Here is a 19556-nt window from a genome sequence, read left to right on the forward strand (position 1 = left end):
AATGTCAATTTTAGAGGAGAAGGAAAAAATTTAATTAACTTCAATATATAAAAATCATTACATGTATTTATAAATTCTTAGTTAGGAATTTTGGATCATTTTACTGGCCCATTCATTAATTTTACACAATGTAAAGAGCAGCTGGTGCCATCAAATGGTGCTAAAAAGATGGAAATAAATGGACATTTTGATATGATGATTTACTGTATGTTTTTTACTGTAACAAACATGTATGGGAGAATACATGTATGCATTTTGAATACACTATATAAAAATACTTATATGGTAAAATGTAAAGGGCATGTATGTATTTTATGGATACTGCATAAAATGACGTATCCAATGCCAATGAGTGTAGGATCAAGTGAATTGTTTTACATGAAAGATTTTGAAATGTTTATGTGTGTGTGTGTGTGTGTGTGTGTGTGTGTGTGTGTGTGTTTGCATGTGTTTGAAGCTGCTGACTGACTCTCTGTGGTTGTGTAGTGTGAGGATTACTGAATTCCAGTAGTTTCTCAGTGGGCTGTGCTGTGCAGCAGAAAGAACCTATTGTGTTTCTTTTAAAGCCTCACAGCTCCAAGTCACCATCAACACACATATTGACTGTGTGTGTGCGAGACATTGCTAGATTAGTGTTAGTGTTGTGTTTGTTTATTTATATCTGGGTATGTCTGTTTGTTTTTGTACATACAATTTCAGGAAAAAATGTCCTGGCTTTTTTGAAAAAACTGGCTAGAGTACAGCTTACCTACAGGACTAACAAAATAAGTTTAAAGTGTAAATAAAATGTACAAAAAGACTGTGTAAAATGCTTTTTGTAAAAACTCAATATTTCATTTTTTGAATACTGAAAGAGCAAATTGATTCCCTTTTGGTTACTGGGGGTAGACTTAAATATATTTATTACATTTAGATGATTACATGTATGTAACACATATGACAGGTGGCAGAATTGATAGACTGTCCGGTTCTCCACAGTACACTGTCTCAGTTTTGATACTTTGTTACAATGTTGCAATGAGTTTTGTCGCCCTCATAACGAGGTACTTACATACATAAGGATATATAATTGTTAGATCCAGATGCCTGTTTTTGATCATTGACAGAGGTTTCCATGAAAGATGATAATAGAGGTGCATATCTGTGTTTTAGTTTTACAATTTCATTAAACTGTTTCAATTCCAGATTGGGGTTGTTTATATGTATATTTACATTTTCGAATGAAAACTTTACGGGAGTGCAAATGACCAGCTCCAACCAGCAACATACTACAGCACTCCTCCTGCCTCCCACTACTACTGTCATTTGTAAGCTGTGCAACAAGAAGATTATAGTTATCGTTTTAATATGTTTGTATTTTGTTCAAAATATCAAAACAATATATACCAAATTGTGAATAAATTGATTAAAATTGTGGGATTAATGTTAGTTCTAATGGCCATGCATCCTGCATTTAACAACTTGCATTTAAGTTTAATTATTTAATTTGCTGGTGTCTGCTGTAAATCCTGTTTCTATGTATTGTAGATATGTCACAGATAAAAGTACTTTGTCTTCTAGTCCAAGACATGTTTTCTGATTATCATTTAATGGTAATTACATTGCTGGTAATGGAATCTTCAGTGAATCTTTTGCCCATCACTGTTGTGTCTCTGTCAGGCGTGTAACACACGGTAGTGTGTGCAGAAACAATGCAGTTCAACAAACATCTTAGACCTTAGAAGTTGCAGTTATTACCAGTGATAAAAAAGTGGTGTGTTGTTTATTTTTATATCAGTTAGGTTCCACTGACACTAAAAGTCTGTCAAAAGTGCAGATTTAAAACTTTGTGGAGATATCTTGTTAGTTGATGGAAATTTTTTGTAGTAAGAAAATCATCCTGTATATTTGCGTCATGTTTGTCATTGTCACCGGAATCTTTCAGTGCACAAAACATAATTGTAAATGTAATTATACAATTATATTAGTGCATTGTATTGTATAATACTCTCAAAAGTTTAAATCTACCCTTTCTTTTATATAATTTCCAGTCAAAACAAGTAAAAGTTATTTTAGTCATTTTTTATCATCAGGAGAAGAAGCAGAAAATATATTTTCCTCCACAGTTAAATATTATAGTTTTTTTCGGTGTTGTGTCCACCATTTACATTTCTTACACCTTACAGGAGACTTGCTTTCAGTTTTTTAAAGAAATCTGCAGAGATATTTAGTCTTTGAAGTTGGTTGCACTTTTTATTCTCTTACAATCCAAATACTCCTAATTACAGGTTTACACTAATTAGTTCATAATCCCTTACTCCACATTTCAGTTGATTTTTTTTACCTTTTATGTATTTGTTCTTTAAAGATGAAAGCTTTAAGTGCTGTTTATTGGATGATGACAGTGCGATATATCAGCACTTGCATGATTGTCAGGAGTCCCATTATCTCTATAGCGTTTGTGATTTTTTTTCCAATTAATTTCATGAACTCCAGGTTCCATCTTATACTTTATCTCCACAGAAATAAATCTTTTTGCACATTTGAAAGGTAAAGTTTGAGTGGTTGTTTGTGTGAATGATTCTTTTGAAGTCAGTGACTCCTTTGGGAACAGCTTCAGATGGGGGGACACAGCTGGAATTTACAGGATTTACAATTGGAAGAAGGGAAGAGTTAAAGTGTCAGTAGTACTGATGTGATATTATACTTGGTGTTTGAAATCTTCTCTGTTAAATAAGTCTTTCCTGACACTGGAAAATGAATAACTTAAATTTATTGGGTGTTTTGCCTCTAAATTAAATAAATGAAAGGGTGATTTCAGTTTGTGCCGTACTGTAAATTCATAGTGAAAAAGCATTACTTTAGAGTTCCAAGGGTTTGTTTGTATGCCATCCTCCTTCTACACAAACTCTATATTGAGAAACTAAAGTCTTAAACAGGTTACTGAAGATCATACTCTGAATTAACTGGAGAATTGTACTGTTCCTGAACTGTGTTTTTGTGTGTATTAACAGAAATTTATAGAGTTTGAGGATGCGTTGGAGGGGGAGAAGAAGAAGCTCCAGTCACAAGTGGACTTTCTAGAACTACAGGGAAAACAGCTGGAACTGAAGACCAAGAACTACGCTGACCAGAGTGAGTCGCACATGCACAGGACACACATTGCAGTATACATTCATACAAACACTTGTGTCCCCTATGCAGTATGCTTTTGTAACAAAGCTGTTTCTGGCTCTTTTCATAGTCTCTCGTTTGGAAGAACGTGAAACAGACATGAAGAAAGAGTACAATGCTCTTCACCAACGGCACACAGAGGTAAGACTGTCTCTGTATGCCTTTTACACATGTAAGCACATGGACAATGGACATCGGGGTGGGGGGGGTGCTCCTGACCTGACTTGCCCTGGCATAATTTTTAAAGCAAACCAACTTTCAGTCCCCTATGGCTGAATGAAGTGTTTCACATTCTTGGAATGGATTTATTATTCTAAGCCATTCTGTTATGTGGAAATAGAGAAACCCAACATACCTAGTAAGCCTAGTGGACCAACATGTGTCACAGTCTACATAATAAAGATACATTATATGTACAAAAGTATCCATACACCATACACTTTTAAGGTTTGTCCTAGCCAGACATGGACTTCACAATGGTTGCCTCACTCATCACTCACACTGTCATCACTCATCCCACCTGAGAAGACAAGGCCTCAGCATAAATGACTGACAGCGATATTTTATAAATTCCAGCTGTGTCTGAATAATATATATATATATATATATATATATATATATATATATATATATATATATATATACACTGCTCAAAAAAATCCTTAAAACAAGTCAAAATGAGGCTCAGTATTGTGTGTGGCCTCCATGTGCCTGTATGACCTCCCTACAACGCCTGGGCATGCTCCTGATGAGGTGACGGGTTGTCTCCTGAGGGATCTCCTCCCAGACCTGGACTAAAGCATCCGCCAACTCCTGGACAGTCTGTGGTGCAACGTGGCGTTGGTGGATGGAGCGAGACATGATGTCCCAGATGTGCTCAATCGGATTCAGGTCTGGGGAACGGGCGGGCCAGTCCATAGCTTCAATGCCTTCATCTTGCAGGAATTGCTGACACACGGCGTCTCCAGACTCTGTCACGTCTGTCACATGTGCTCAGTGTGAACCTGCTTTCATCTGTGAAGAGCAAAGGGCGTCAGTGGCGAATTTGCCTATCCTGGTGTTCTCTGGCAAATGCCAAGTGTCCTGCACGATGTTGGGCTGTGAGCACAACCCCCATTTGTGGATGTCAGACCCTTATCCCATCCTCATGGAGTCGGTTTCTAACTGTTTGTGCAGACACATGCACATTTGTGGCCTGCTGGAGGTCATTTTGCAGGGCTCTGGCAGTGCTCCTCCTGTTCCTCCTTGCACAAAGGCGGAGGTAGCGGTCCTGCTGCTGGGTTGTTGCCCTCCTACAGCCTCCTCCACGTCTCCTGGTGCACTGGCCTGTCTCCTGGTAGCACCTCCAGCCTCTGGACACTACGCTGACAGACACAGCAAACCTTTTTGCCACAGCTCGCATTGATGTGCCATCCTGGATGAGCTGCACTACCTGAGCCACTTGTGTAGGTTGTAGAGTCCGTCTCATGCTACCACGAGTGTGAAAGCACCACCAACATTCAAAAGTGACCAAAACATCAGCCAGAAAGCAGAAAGGTACTGAGAAGTGGTCTGTGGTCCCCACCTGCAGAACCACTCCTTTACTGAGTGTGTCTTGCTAATCACCAATAATTTCCACCTGTTGTCTATTCCATTTGCACAACAGCATGTGAAATTGATTGTCAATCAGTGTTGCTTCCTAACTGGACAGTTTGATTTCACAGAAGTTTAATTTACTTGGAGTTATATTGTGTTGTGTAAGTGTTCCCTTTATTTTTTTGAGCAGTGTATATATAAGCACACACGCACACACACCCACACACACACTTTGGTTGTTAAAAATGGTTCTTATAAAAAGTTAAGGGACATTCCAGAATAATTAGCCACTGTTAATCTACAAAAATAGGTTTACTGAAGCATCTAAAATATATGTATGGTGGTATGTACCAAGCCCTCTGGAATTTTAATTATTCTATGATGTGCATTTTTTGGCATACCTCTCACCTCCAACCTGGAGTGGCATTTGTGATCCAGAACTGATTGTCCAACATCAGAAACTGAGCACATGTATGCCTTTGTGGCTGAAAGCAATCAAATCCATCTAAATACATTTAGTGTCAAGCCTTCCCAGAAAAGTAGAGGCTGTCACTGCCGTAAATGAGGGACAACCTCCCTAGTAATACCCTGGATTTCAGAAGAAATGTCAGATGAGCAGATGTCAGGTTTTGGATATATAGTGTGAACGTTACTTGATCTGTGCGTCTTGTGATTGATTGATTGATTGATTGATTGATTTAGTTTTGCTCCGATTTAAATTTAACTGTTCAGGCTGTTCTCTGCAGTGACAAATTATCACAGGATTCTGGGAGCAGCTTAAACACACTGTATGTGTCATCCTTATAGCAATGTAGGCTACAGTGAGGGGCTGGTATGAAACAAAGGAATGAAACAGCATGAAACAATAACCAAGTCGAAGAAGAGACTATGGCAACCAACACTGAGCGACAAATTATGTTTATATAAGGTTACATAAGCACCACAATTTAATGATGCTGATCTGTCAGTGACACATGCATAGATGTATGCTCATATGATGTCTATTTCTTTTCCAGATGATTCAGACCTACGTTGAACACATTGAACGATCCAAATTGCAACAGGGTGGAAGCAACCAGTCAGAAACCACAGGATGCGGAAGGACGTGAGTGTGGTTGTGGGTCTGTTTGATCCGGATTGGCATTTAACTATTTTTGCTATTCAGATATCTGCTCCTAAACAAATGGCACTTGAATATGCCATTGAGAAATTATATATTTTTTTTGTTTTTACTACAAGTAAAAACCAAAACAGAGAAGAATTAACATTCATTTATGACATGTGACTAGCATATGAGGCTATTGTACCCATATATTTAATGATTTATATTATAATGATGTATATAATATAGTGTTTTTGGTGTAACAAACTACCAGTTGACCTACAGAGCAATCACTCGTACTTTACACATTTGCCATTGATTTGTTCATTTCCATACAAATTTCTCTATGTCACACATTCAGTCAAAAACAAATTTGATAATGACACAGTAATACATGATTCACCTAAAAGGAAATTCTGTCAATTTTCATAGTTTATATATTATTCAGTAGTTAAGGCGTGAACAAAGTCATCATTACAGAGAGACTAACTGACTTCCTACAGATTTCTTTACAGTGGTGGTGATAGGAACCAATGGTTGTGATATCCACAGCACAAATGTATCCATTTTGTTTATCAGAAATAACCAGTAAACCTACATGTGTCTGAGTTTTATACATAATGTTGATAATGGTAAAACAGTGGTAGGATATGTTTTCTTCTTGTACCTAGTGTACCTCTCCACCCCGAGTGTATTTTAAAAACAGTATTTCAGTCTTCAAGCAGAACCTACACTTGTTTGATAACTTTCTTTGAGAAAACCTTTAGAGGCATGTCTCTTTAGACATCTGGTTCCTATCACCACCACTGTGAAGAATGATACTTAGTAAATTTCTGTAGAACAGAGTATTTCATATTTGGTGTGAAAGTAGAGGAGGCAATGGATAGGGCAAGATGGAGGCAGATGATCTGCTGTGGCGACCCCTAAAGGGAGCAGCCGAAAGAAGAAGAAGAGTATTTCATATCAAACCCCTCTGAATGAGTTTTTTTACATTTTGGGGATTTGATCATGCAGGAATTCTAAATAGTCTATGGAATTCCCGTAGTTTTATTCCAACAAACATCTCATTTGTCTTATCCAAATTGCTGCCTTTTTTGAATACCCAGTTGATAAAGGAATACTGAGTGCAGATGGCTATATGAATAACAAAGCCCATCCTTAGTTTCTGAAGGAGCACATACAGTATGTCTGTGTGCATGTGTGTCCATGTATGTTTTCAAGCTCTATACCTTTGTTGATAATTTTTCTTTTGTGTTGTATGCTTTCGCTGTTTTTTTATGTTGTAGGTGTTTGTGTTGTTTTTGTATCTTAGCTTACGCATGCTGTATAATGAGGTGCGTATAGGCTGGTTCAGTCCTTAGGTCAAGATACAGCACCAAATGGCCCATGATTAGCGCATTGTCTTGGAGCTGGTGTTGCTAGGCGCTGGATAGTGATGCTGGCTGACAGCTTGTCAGTTCCTCCTTAGTCATAGGCTTTGTCATGTCTGACCAACACACAGAGACACACAATTATGCACACTTCTTGCCCACGCATAATTTTCCTTCCACATGTCTGACAATAGCATTAGGTTACCTCTCCCTTATACACTTTCCATTCCTGTACAGGGAAGGGGAAACAGGTTCCAGCACCTTTTTATGTTACTTGATATACTTTCAATTAATATATCCACTTTAAATTCCACACAAAATGTCTTTTCACATGACCAGTATAACCAAAGATCAGCAAAGATGTGTCAACAAAAATATGTTTAAAAAACAAAATTGAAAGAATGCAAAAAAGGTTATTGTGCAGATTGTACCTGATGATATTATAAAACATAGTGCCATTGCTAGCACACGTGGTGAAGGTGAGGGAACTTTCTAAAGTTCTCAAGAACAACAGAATGCACCACACTCGAATGGAAAAAGCAATAGAGCTGTAGCAAAGACCATGTGGAAAGTCAGTGCAACCACTACTAATCTTTTCCAGACAGAGATCACAACATGCTCTCAGGTCAGTGATACGGAAGGTAAGAGAGAAGCCTGGGGTGACACACATCATTGAAGGAAATATAAATGGAGCAGTGCATTAGCACATAAAAGAGAGGAATTTATTCTCATCCTGTAAGAAAATAGTTCTGGGAGAACACTGAGGTTTCAACAAGACAACAGTCCCAAACACACAGCCAAAATAAGTACTGACTGTTTTTTGTTGTTTGTTTTTTTTTTTCAAAAAGAAGGTAAAGGTACTTGCATGGTCTAGTGAATATCCTGACTTAAATATGGGTTTGCCAAGAGGAATGGGCCAAAATTGAACCACAGTGCTGCAAAAGACTAATTACTTATTGCTGACAGCGGCTTTGCAGCAAATTGGTGGTGTGAATACTTTTGTCATTTTTAAGTATATCTTTGTTTATGCTTAAACATACATGCTTTTTGCCCATATTTATTACATAGACAAATGTCATTTTCCCAGACATGTACTAAACTTAGATCTGTACTACACAGAATTTTCAATGTGTGCAAATTTGAAGTGGATATATGCACTGGATACATAACAAAAGTGTCTGAATACTTCTTTTCCCCATAGACTATATAGAATGTGGTTTCCCTTCACTGTACATTCCCCACACACAAATGCTTATATTACAGTTTCCTTTAGAGCTGTAGGGATTTGTTGATTGTGTCTATTTCATAATCTGCTAATGCAATTTGAGTGTTAGATAATGCCTTTAGTAACGCTAGCTTAGTGTCCCTAGATTATAAAATGATTCATATGCATTGTGTGTGTTGTGTAATACTGTGTCGTGTGAAAGAGAAGTGTGTCTGTCTTTGTGCGTTCACTCTCTAATCTGCATCTCTCTTGTTGTGCCGCTCTCTCTTTCTCTGTGCGTGTACTGCTGTGTTTGTCTTCTCAGTCAACGCAACACCTGGAGGAAAAGGTAAAAAATGCCCCACAGCCCTCTCTACTTCAGCCCCCCATCCTATCCAGCTAAGATTTTAGCCCTCCTTAGGGAAGATATGTCCCTCTTAAGCAAAAGACCTTGTCCAGTTTAGCAGTGCTCCAGTCACAGACTGAGAAGTCTACCTCTTTCTCCTCTGTGTGCGTGTGTCCGTTATCATTTTTTCTTTTTTTGTGTCCTATTCTCTGCTAAATCTTGCTTCCCTGTGTTCTTCAATGAATTGAATTAACAATTCACTGTGTTTGCACACTGTGAAATTATACCTCTGCATTTAACCCATCCGTGCAGTGAAACACCCACATACATGCACATTAGTGAACACACACACTAGGGGGCAGTGAGCACATTTGCCCGGAGCAGTGGGCAGCCCGGGGAGCAATTGGGGGTTAGGTGCCTTGCTCAAGGGCACTTCAGTCAGGGACTGTCAGCCAATGGGATCAAACCAGCAACCTTCCGGTCACAAGGCTGATTCCCTAACCTCCAGCCCACGACTGCCCCACGAATGAGTAGTTCTGTAAAAATGTTAATTTACACAGTTTTCTACTTACTACAATGTAGTTGATCTGTCAAGATATGTTTGGTGTCTGGAGTTTGCTTCTTTAGTTTTGCATTAGAACTACGAGGCCAGTAACTAACAAGTAACAGAAGCTTATAGGTAAGGCAAGGCTGGTTTATATTTGTAGCACCTTTCTGTAATAACACTTCTGAAACCTTACCAAAAGTTTTAATTGTAACTGTTTCAGTAGTGGTGGTTTTAGCTAAATTTGAGCAGTATTCAAAAACACTAGCTAGAACATAATTAGCTTTACATAGGTGTGTACACATAAATTTATATTTTTCATTAAAACACAAAAATGTTTACTTACTTGCAGAAAATATGTGCCTTTGGTAATGACAGTTCTTAATGTTACACACTGATTTTCCAACTTGCATTTTACAAATAAAGGTCTAACTGCCACTGTCTAAATTTCAGAGGAGTGGCTAATATAAAAATCCACCTATGGACCAAAACTCTTTGTGTTTCAGTAGTGACATTAAAACGTGGGACAGTACAGTAAACAAAACAAATGTCAGTTTTATTTAACAAGTAATATTTAGGGGTTGGGGCAGCCTCCTCTGAATAGAAATACCATATAAATTATGATTTTGTATATATGTATATATGTACTATGTGTACTATGTAATAAGCTCTATATATACAACCCCAATTCCAATGAAGTTGGGACGTGATGTAAAACATAAATAAAAACAAAATACGATGATTTGCAAATCCTTTTCAACCTATATTCAATTGACTACACTACAAAGACAAGATATTTAATGTTCAAACGGATAAACTTTATTGTTTTTTGCAAATATTCCTTCATTTTGAATTTGATGCCTGCAACACTTTGTAAAGAAGTTGGGACAGGGGCATGTTTACCACTGTGTTACATCGCCTTTCCTTTTAACAACACTCAATAAGCGTTTGGGAACTGAGGACATTAATTGTTGAAGCTTTGTAGGTGGAATTCTTTCCCATTCTTGCTTGATGTACAACTTCAGTTGTTCAACAGTCCGGGGTCTCCGTTGTTGTATTTAGCGCTTCATAATGTGCCACACATTTTCAATGGGAGACAGGTCTGGACTGCATGCAGGCCAGTCTAGTACCCGCACTCTTTTACTAAGAAGCCACGCTGTTGCAACACATGCAGAGTGTGGCTTGGCATTGTCTTGCTGAAATAAGCAGGGACGTCCCTGAAAAAGACGTTGGCCTCTTTGGCCCGGAGGACACGACGTCCATGATTTCCAAAAACAATTTGAAATGTGGACTCGTCAGATTACAGGACACTTTTCCACTTTGTATCAGTTCATCTGAGATCAGCTCGGGCCCAGAGAAGCTGGCGGCGTTTCTGGGTGTTGTTGATATATGGCTTTGGCTTTGCATGGCAGAGTTTTAACTTGCACTTGTAGATGGAGTGACGAACTTTTTCACTGACAGTGGTTTTCTGAAGTGTTCCTGAGCCCATGTGGTAATATCCGTTACAGAATGATGGTTTTTAATGCAGTGCCACCTGAGGGGTCACGGGCATTCAATGTTGGTTTTCTGCCTTGCCACTTGCTTACAGAGATTTCTCCAGATTCTCTGAATCTTTTGATGATATTATGGACTGTAGATGATGAAATCCCTAAACTCCTTGCAATTGCGCATTGAGAAACGTTGTTCTTAAACTGTTGGACTATTTGCTCACACAGTTGTTCACAAAGTGGTGAACCTCACCCCATCCTTGCTTGTGAATGACTGAGCCATTCAGGGATGCTCCCTTTATACCCAGTCATGACACTCACCTGTTTCCAATTAACCTGTTCACCTGTGGAATGTTCCAAACAGATGTGTTTTGAGCATTCCTCAACTTTCCCAGTCTTTTGTTGCCCCTGTCCCAACTTCTTTGGAACGTGTTGCAGGCATCAAATTAAAAGTGAGTGAATATTTGCAAAGAACAATAAAGTTTATCCGTTTGAACATTAAATATCTTGTCTTTGTAGTGTATTCAATTGAATATAGGTTGAAAAGGATTTGCAAATCATTGTATTCTGTTTTTATTTATGTTTTACACAGCATCCCAAATTCATTGGAATTGGGGTTGTACAAATGAAACATATAAATAGGCAAAAGAAATTGAAAAATTGTCAAAGTATCACTTGCAACATGTGTACAGAGTGTAAAATAGACAGTCAACATCAGTCTACTCTATATTTTGGAACAGGTATGCTTATTGGCTCACCGATGCCAAGAGTTACTACTAGTATTTAAATTTGAAACTGAATGCCTCTGAACTCTTCTGTAGCTTTCAGTAGCTTCATTCCAAAACTAAAGAATCTAACTCCAGACACCAAAGCTATCATGGCTGAGCAACTAAAACAGAAAACTGTGTTTATTAGATTTTTCACCTAACTACTTGAAGTCTTTTTACATTACTATATGTCATGTTTGATCCCTGTTTCCTCCTTTTTTCTTCTTGTCTTCTCTCTCTCTCTGTCTCTCTCTCTTTAGTAAAGTGGAGCGTCCCCCTTCGCTGAGTCTCTTCCCCAGTGGGGATGGTATGGTACGTGGGGGTTCCGGGGGGGCTAGGACCACCTCATCAGACGCCTGGCATGCCAGTGATCTGGGCCGAGCTGTCTACGCCCCTGGTTTCCAGGTGCTTCAGAAAGACATGCTGCTGTCCTGCGCTGGGGGAAGGAGTCGTGACCTCACCGTCCCGTCTGCCCCACTCCCTTACACCTGCTTGTGTCATTAACAAACCAGTTCTTAAGTGTCAGATAGTTCCACGCTGGTGTTGTTTTTGTCTTCCTGAACGATTTTCATACAGACACCAGCAGGCTTATGGGGGTGGATGATTTTTATTTAAATGTTGATTTTTGTTTTCTTCCACTTTAAGGATTATTTTCAGCAACAAAACATGACTGGTTTTGTTGCCTCTGGCTTTTGCTTTGTTGACTGAAGTATGGATGTGCTCTGCAGAGAAAGAGACAGGCAGCATAAAGGTTCAGTCTGATCCTAGGAAATTCTGTTCGGAACCATCAGGATGAGACACATATTCAGGAGGCGCTGTTTATTATTTTGAGAGCAGTTTTAATGTTTTTAATGTTCACAACCGCTGATATAAGGCCAGTCAATTTTTATTTATCTATTTTTAGGGAGAAACAGCCCTAAGCCTGAGCTAATGGCTAAGAGCTGTTGTTTTGAAAGAAAGATGAAAAAAATCCATACTTCCTGTTGTCTGTGTACTTTCTTTTTTCATTTGTCACTCAACTCTGAGCACTATTAGTTACTGGTTACTGACCCCGTTTACACCTGGTCGATTCATGTCACTTGTACATTGTAACCTGATAAGATTTTAACCCCATTTGCACTTATCAGTCAAATGCATCTTTGGTCAATCAGATTGAAGTTTGACTGCTGTGAGGTGCATAATATGCAAAGTGGCTCATATGCAACAACATTTTGCCTCATTTTTCCTTTTTTTTATAAAGATAGAAAGCTTCTTTGAAAATCACAATTTTGCATGGCGTTATTGATTTCCTTATACAAGTAGAGCTGGGCAATATGGCCAAAAATGTTATCACGATAAACAACATTTATATTGGTCGATATCGATACATATCGCGATAAATGTCAAATCATTATTTCTTTCAAGTTTGAAGGCTGATTTTTGCTCCTGGTGGTTAATTGCCGTAAACTATCTTTTATGGTCGAAACATGACAAACACTCGCCAAACAGTGGAACAATTCACAGATCTGTCATGGGAGAGTGGGATAAAATTTCTGTTTTACCAGCTGAAAAAGCACGGCCACAGTTTTTGTAGTAGTCATAATTTAAGAAGGAGAACTGATTATGTTTAGCTGGTGACAAGTGCTCGGCTGTTCCATTACAAATGCTAAACAAGTGGCCAACAACCGTGCTAAACTGTTCAGTTTCTCAACAACGTCAATTTAGTACAAACAGCAAACATTTACTGGCTCAGTACGTCTGTGATGGATCACACAGCCACCTAACCAGCCTCACTCCTGCTGCACCCATATCAGAGCACATCGCAGTATTCAAACACCAGCTAGCGACGACTGGATTTCTCTGTTCTATCATAGTAGTTTAAGGGGTGAACTGAAATATATCTACACCAGTGAAACTGAGTCCTCCTTTTAGCTATGTTTAAACTGCAAGCGGTGCTTTTGTGTCGTGTTTGATCTACAGTATCATCAATTCGCCGTGCTGTGCGAGTGACGGAGCGCTGCTTCAAGTTAACCAGCTGCTAAAACCAGCTGGCATGGAAAGATAGCATTCTCCACTCTCTAGTACCTCACAGCTTCCTCAGTTTCGTTTTTGTTTAAATCAGGGCTGTAACCGACATGAGCTCACTTCTTTCTTTCACTTTCATTGCTAGGGAATGCACTAATACTAATAATAAATAATATATCGTGATACTTATAATTTTATTGCCCAGCCCTACGTAGTGGCTATTGTGGTCAAGAACCATGTTCATTAAAATATAAAGTATTGTAGTGTGATATTTCCTGCTTATGTAGAACAGCAGAGGGAGGTGCTGTCACAGTGTTGGCAGAGATTTTGGTTGTTGGATATAGCTTAGAGAGACGGATGCATATACACTTGTATAACATCTGGCTGAAACGCTTCTCAGGCAACCTCCTGAAGTGGTTTGAGCAGTCAGATTTAAATCTGTGTTAAATGCATCTTAAGTGCATTTACAGATGATTTTTATGTGAATAATCTCCATGTGGATATAGTCTTGATCAAAGACTCATGAAATGACCAGGTGTAAACAGGGCTGATGATTTGTGGTTCTTTGTTAAAGGATGGTTGCTGTACATCAAAGTGCATCCATTCTGTGTGATTTCTGTGTGTATACCTGTTAGGAGTTAGTGATGGATCAAAATGAGTTCATGATATTGATTTTTAAGACATTTCATATACATAAGATATATGTGTTTCTGGTTCTTCTCTTTAAGGAGGATGGCTCAGAGTCTGATTCAGTTGCAGCCACTCCCAGCAGCACAGGCAGCAATACACCCACTTCGTCTGTTCCCTCAGCAACAGTCACGCCTCTCAATGAGTCCATGCTGCCCTCTGGGGAGTTTGAAGTGCCCCGGGGCCGCAGCCGCAAAAACGCTAAGAGACTGAGTAGAAACATGGAGGTGCAGGTCTCCCAGGAGACCAGAAACGTCAGCATCGGTGAGAGGAAGAGAGAATCTCAAAAACGGCCATGTCATAGCAGTTTACAGCTGTATTTCTTCACATCAACACACAGGCTTGTGCAACCTAAAATAAAGTAGAATATAAATAAAGATCATATAAAGCAATACTGTCATACATAAAAGATTGGGCGTTCCTGGTTAAATTGGATGTATTGTTGATTTTATAAGTGAAAATAAGTTAATACATCCCCTACAGAGAACACACTTAGGTACATTGTAATGTACAATTGCTGTTTATTGGCTAAATTTAACAGATTAAAGAAAAACATAAAACATTATTTGTAAAAATTATGGCACATTTTATGTTGGGTTTTTTTGCATTTATTGCACAGCAAATAAATAGGAAGTGTACACTACAATTTGGAGAAAAAAGCAAAATATTTGTTTTTGTGTGAGATATACACAAAACAACAAGACAAGCAACAAGCAGCTGATATTGCATGTGATGCTATGCATAACCTCTTGGTTATTCATGACAAAATAAAATACTTTGGAAATTGTTAAAATGGGACAAAATATACTTGGGGGGCTGCCAATATGTAGCCTTTGCATGGGAAACACTGAAAATACTCTAAACTGGCTAAGAATATAATCTCATCACATGAATGTCAGTTAAAATGAATAAAATGTGTGTGCAGGTATGGGGAGCAGTGACGAGTGGTCTGAGTTTCAGGAAATCATAGATTCCACGCCAGAGATAGACATGTGCATGGATCCTCGTATTTATGGTGGTGGAAACAGGTAGGAGAACAAACCTTACAATGTTCGCTGACTATGTACATATTTACAGAAGCATTCATTGCACTGAATACAGTACAATGAATTCATGTGTCTTCAATGAATTCATCTGTTTAACAGAAAAAACAAGCCATTATCCTGTTTTAGGAATTACATTACCACAAAGCAAGCAAGCTTTACTGTATTGCTAAAATTACACTGTCTATTTGTCCTACTTAGATGTGATCCTATGCAGAAATTCTGTTTCGAATTCTGTTCTTACAGCACCCAAACTGCTTTTTATTCTTTCATATAAAGCTCTCAAGTCATTCATATTAGTTTGTACCTACCAAATGTCATTTTTTGTCCTAATATAGTACTCCTTCTCTTGTTAAAGGGGTGAACTCTTGATTGCTCCCAGACAGGAAAGAGCATACTAGAATTAGAATCACTTTGTCTTGCCAAGTGTATTACATATACAAGGAGTTTGTCTTGGTAGATACACACTTTTGTGATACGTAACATAAGGTTAGATTGCAGTGTTTCACAGGCTCCACAGTAAACAAACATGACATATAAATTCATGAAACTGTAGTTTATTTGCAGTAACAATAGCCAGTGGAGATTCTCAGCATCAGATGTTTCACTGAATTCTGCTTGCTGCTAGTTTGGATTCTGTGCATCTAACAGGCGGCATGGTGTAAAGTCAGGCTCCAGACAGTCTAGATTATTCAACAGTGAATGTTGATTGACTATAGACAAGGAGCTGTGAAACGTCTCAAAGACTGGATGAGGCTATTGTAATTACAATAGAGCAGACTTCCTGACTGTATACATGATGAATATAAGTGGCCTTAAAGCAGCCTTTAAAAAGTACTGGATCTAACATAACCTCAAAAGTACAGAATCTTAACAATACTCATAGACCAGACAAATACATAGATTATTAACAGATATTTAAAAAATGGAATGTTAACAAAATATTACAAAGATATTAAAATTATAAACAGAATAACCAGAAAATACATAGGATAAGAGACAGTAGAGTATTTATAACAGTGCCCGTGTGAAATGCAGGACAAAAGAGATGTTTAGAAATACATATGTACATGGCCAAAGGAAACTATTATTTACAGTATAAAACAGAATGATATGGACACTTGTACCATTGTGCAAATGTGTCTATACATGCACAGAAGTACCTAAAAATAAGTTATCTGTTATTTTCCTACATAGATTTTTTCCTACATAGATTGATGCTTTGTGTTAAATATCTGGTTTCTGTTTTGTTTCTGACCATTCAAAATAAATAACTTGTGCTTAATGGCTGTTTGTGAGTTCAGACTGTGCCTTCAACATGTGGTAGTATGATGAAGGAAGACTGATTGATGAGAACTTGGTCTGGAGCTCTGTGTGGCTTCTCCCTGGAGCTTGAAGGCCAGACTCCCCTTTGAATTGTGGTAGGACTGATAGGAAGAGGAACAGGGAGGGGTGGGGAACAGGGTGGTGGTGCGAATTGCTGAAACTTCATCACAGGAAACGTAAGGTAGTGGTGGTACTTTATAAGGTGTTAGATTGGAAAGAAGGGGGCTTTTAGGCATGGTCCTCATCCCAAATTTCAGTTATTCCATAATTCTATCATCAGTTAAAATTAAGTAAATGAAGGGTGATTTCTGACTTCTGTACAGTGCTATATATTTTGCACATTTATAATGCTCTCTCTGTTAATAATCGTGGACAAGATTTAACAGCTGTAACTTTTTCTTTACTGAATTCCTCCTCCCTTTTGTTTTTCGCAGTCCCTCTCAGGGTATAGTGAACGAAGCATTCGGCATTAACACAGACTCCCTCTACCATGAGATCAAAGACGCCAAGTGTGGCATCATCGGTGATGTAGACTCTGGAGCAGAGCTGCTCGGTAAGCTTTGGTCCAGCTTCATGATGTTTTAGACCTTCTACCTTTACTGTTGCTGTAGCAGTAAAGGTAAAAGGTGTGGCTGATGTTTTATTCATAACCTGCATTTATGATTTTTCATTATTTCCAATAATGGCTGCGCAAGCAATGGCCTGATGTGTCGTAGACCTAGATTGTGTCACTTTGTGCCTTGACCTGCATGACCTTTTGTGTGATGGACAATGGATGTAACTGCGCTCTCTCACTGCAAAGGCTGCTGGGATATCACTCTTGCCCCATGGCTGCAGCACCCCTTCAATCATCAAATGCATTTTTACTGCAAAAAGAGGGAAATCTTTCATTTGATTACATTTGGATGAAAGTGTGCCGCCTTGGTTTGTTTCACTTCATCTTTGGGTTGGGGCTTCTCCATTTGTTTTAAGTTGACTGTGAAGGCAGAACTTCATTTGATTTGTTTATCTCAGTCTGAAGGTGGAGCTTTGATTTGAATGGCTGTCTCACTCACTGACCCTTGACCCCTCTCTGTGCTTCCTTCCTGTGTGTGCTTCTCCTTGCCATGCCACTAGGGGAATTCTCAGGTGTGTATCCAATCGCTGATTGGTTCATATTTTTTATTTCTGCTCTTTTACACTTTCACACTTTGTTTTGTTTGGTATGAAATAACATTAATGGGCTAATTACATGAATACAATTAATAGGTTAATAGATGAATAGGTCTGCTTTGAAGTGAACATAGTTTTATTAGATTAGATCATTAATGGATTTCTTAGATTGTAAGATTAGCATTTGCTTGATGCACATTTCCTCAGATTTGCACGATGCATAGTTAAGGTTTTGGAAGTTGCTTTTACTTCATTAAGTTCAGGTTAGGATTTAATGGAGAGAACAGTAGCTTAACATAAAAATTGTTTTATGTATTTTTAGATTACAGGCTCATCTTTTTTTCAAAAAAGAGACTCAGTAATATGTGCAAGAGGTTTGATATTTATTTATTTGCTCTTTTACATTAAGTAGTGTTAATCTATGTTAAGAGCTGTAGATTTTTCGTTAGCATTTTCCAGTTCAGAATAAACCTGTGACAGCCTGTGTTACAACTCAAAATAGCAACAGCCTTTTCTCCACTTTCCTCACCAGCTTAAAACTTAAAAGAATTCTGAGAATCCAAGAAAAGTCAGGCGGAGTTTGAAATAGACTTTTCAGTAGCTGCAGATGAAGCTTAAATCGATATTTACGTTGAAATCAGCTATTAGAAGGTTTCAAATGTAACCTCTACTTGAATGTCATATTCAGAGTTCAGAATTACTGGAATCCTTTGAAAATTATTATTTTCTCATAGTGCTGTGTGTGAGGTCCTCATACAGTCATATGCAAAGGTTTGAACACCTCTGGGCGAGTTACATTTTGTTGAACTAAAATTAAGTTTACATATCCACTACAGAGGACACACTTTTACTGCAACAGTATCTTATTTTCTGAGTTAAAAAAAAAAAAAAAATAGAACCTATAAACTGTAACTCAGCACAGGCCATGTTTTATGTTGTATTTTTTCATAATTCATTTCACATATTTTGTATGTAAAGTTCAGCCAATGAACAGCAGTTGTGCATAAAATCTGCAGAAGTGTGTTCTCTGTAGAGGATGTGTTAACTAATTTTCACTTAGAAAGTCAAATGTCATTTGGCCAGGGACGCCAGAAGTTTGGATATGACTACTAAAATATCCTCCTCTGCAATTCTGGTTGGATTTGAATAATTATGTGTGCGCGTGTCTGCATATGTGAGTGTTTGTGTTAACAGACATCCCTCCACACACGACTTTTTATCAACAGATGCTTACCCCTGTTCTCTCTCTCTTCCTTTCTGTCCATCCCCATTCTCCTAATTTTCGTTCCACCATGGTATTCTTTTCATATTTCTCTTGTTATTTGTTCTCCTTTCTCTACCTTTCCACTCTCTCTCTTTCCTCTCAAACCTGCCTCTTCCTCCTCTCCCCTTTTTTTCGCTCTCTCAGTGCGGGATGATTTCTTTGGTAAGGCTCTGGCCCTCCTAATTCCACTCTTTGTGTGTCTGTTTTCAGTGTCTCATGCTTACACCTCTGTGTGATATTTGCCCCTCACTTCTTATGCTGTGATGTAATTTCCTGCAGTGCTTCTGCTATGGCATCAAAATCCCTATTTAGCTGAGGCTGCTTTGTGCTGTGCTTCTGACAGGCTAGCTTTGTTGTCTATTTAATTGTGCATATTTAAATATGTGCAGCTTATTTTTTGATCAATATAAATGTCTTGTTTACATTTTGATATAACCACTTGCTTCTGAGTCAGACTGTGTTTGTGCCACTCCTGTTTCTTCACATATACCCTGATCAAGAAATAGTGTCCTTATTAATTAGAATAAGCCAA

At 38.3% G+C, this 19556-nt stretch overlaps 1 protein-coding gene across 19 annotated transcripts in view; it reads left to right on the plus strand.

Annotated features, from left to right (window-relative positions):
• Positions 1-19556, plus strand: part of mapk8ip3 (mitogen-activated protein kinase 8 interacting protein 3) — a 51601-nt gene that overhangs the window by 7347 nt on the left and 24698 nt on the right. For 5 of the 19 annotated variants that reach the window (XM_017686457.2, XM_017686472.2, XM_017686449.2 and 2 more), the window contains 10 exons: positions 2994-3114; positions 3224-3294; positions 5745-5833; positions 8730-8753; positions 11809-11953; positions 14281-14503; positions 15165-15267; positions 17043-17161; positions 17725-17730; positions 19163-19186. In XM_017686457.2, coding sequence (XP_017541946.2) covers positions 2994-3114; positions 3224-3294; positions 5745-5833; positions 8730-8753; positions 11809-11953; positions 14281-14503; positions 15165-15267; positions 17043-17161; positions 17725-17730; positions 19163-19186 — 925 coding nt within the window. Of the gene's footprint in view, positions 1-2993; positions 3115-3223; positions 3295-5744; positions 5834-7122; positions 7165-8729; positions 8754-11808; positions 11954-14280; positions 14504-15164; positions 15268-17042; positions 17162-17724; positions 17737-19162; positions 19187-19556 lie in introns of those variants that run through there. The other 14 variants (XM_037544589.1, XM_037544585.1, XM_017686443.2 and 11 more) reach the window with 10 other exon arrangements.

Source organism: Pygocentrus nattereri, chromosome 14, assembly GCF_015220715.1.
Source record: "Pygocentrus nattereri isolate fPygNat1 chromosome 14, fPygNat1.pri, whole genome shotgun sequence".
Taxonomy (NCBI): Eukaryota; Metazoa; Chordata; class Actinopteri; order Characiformes; family Serrasalmidae; genus Pygocentrus; species Pygocentrus nattereri.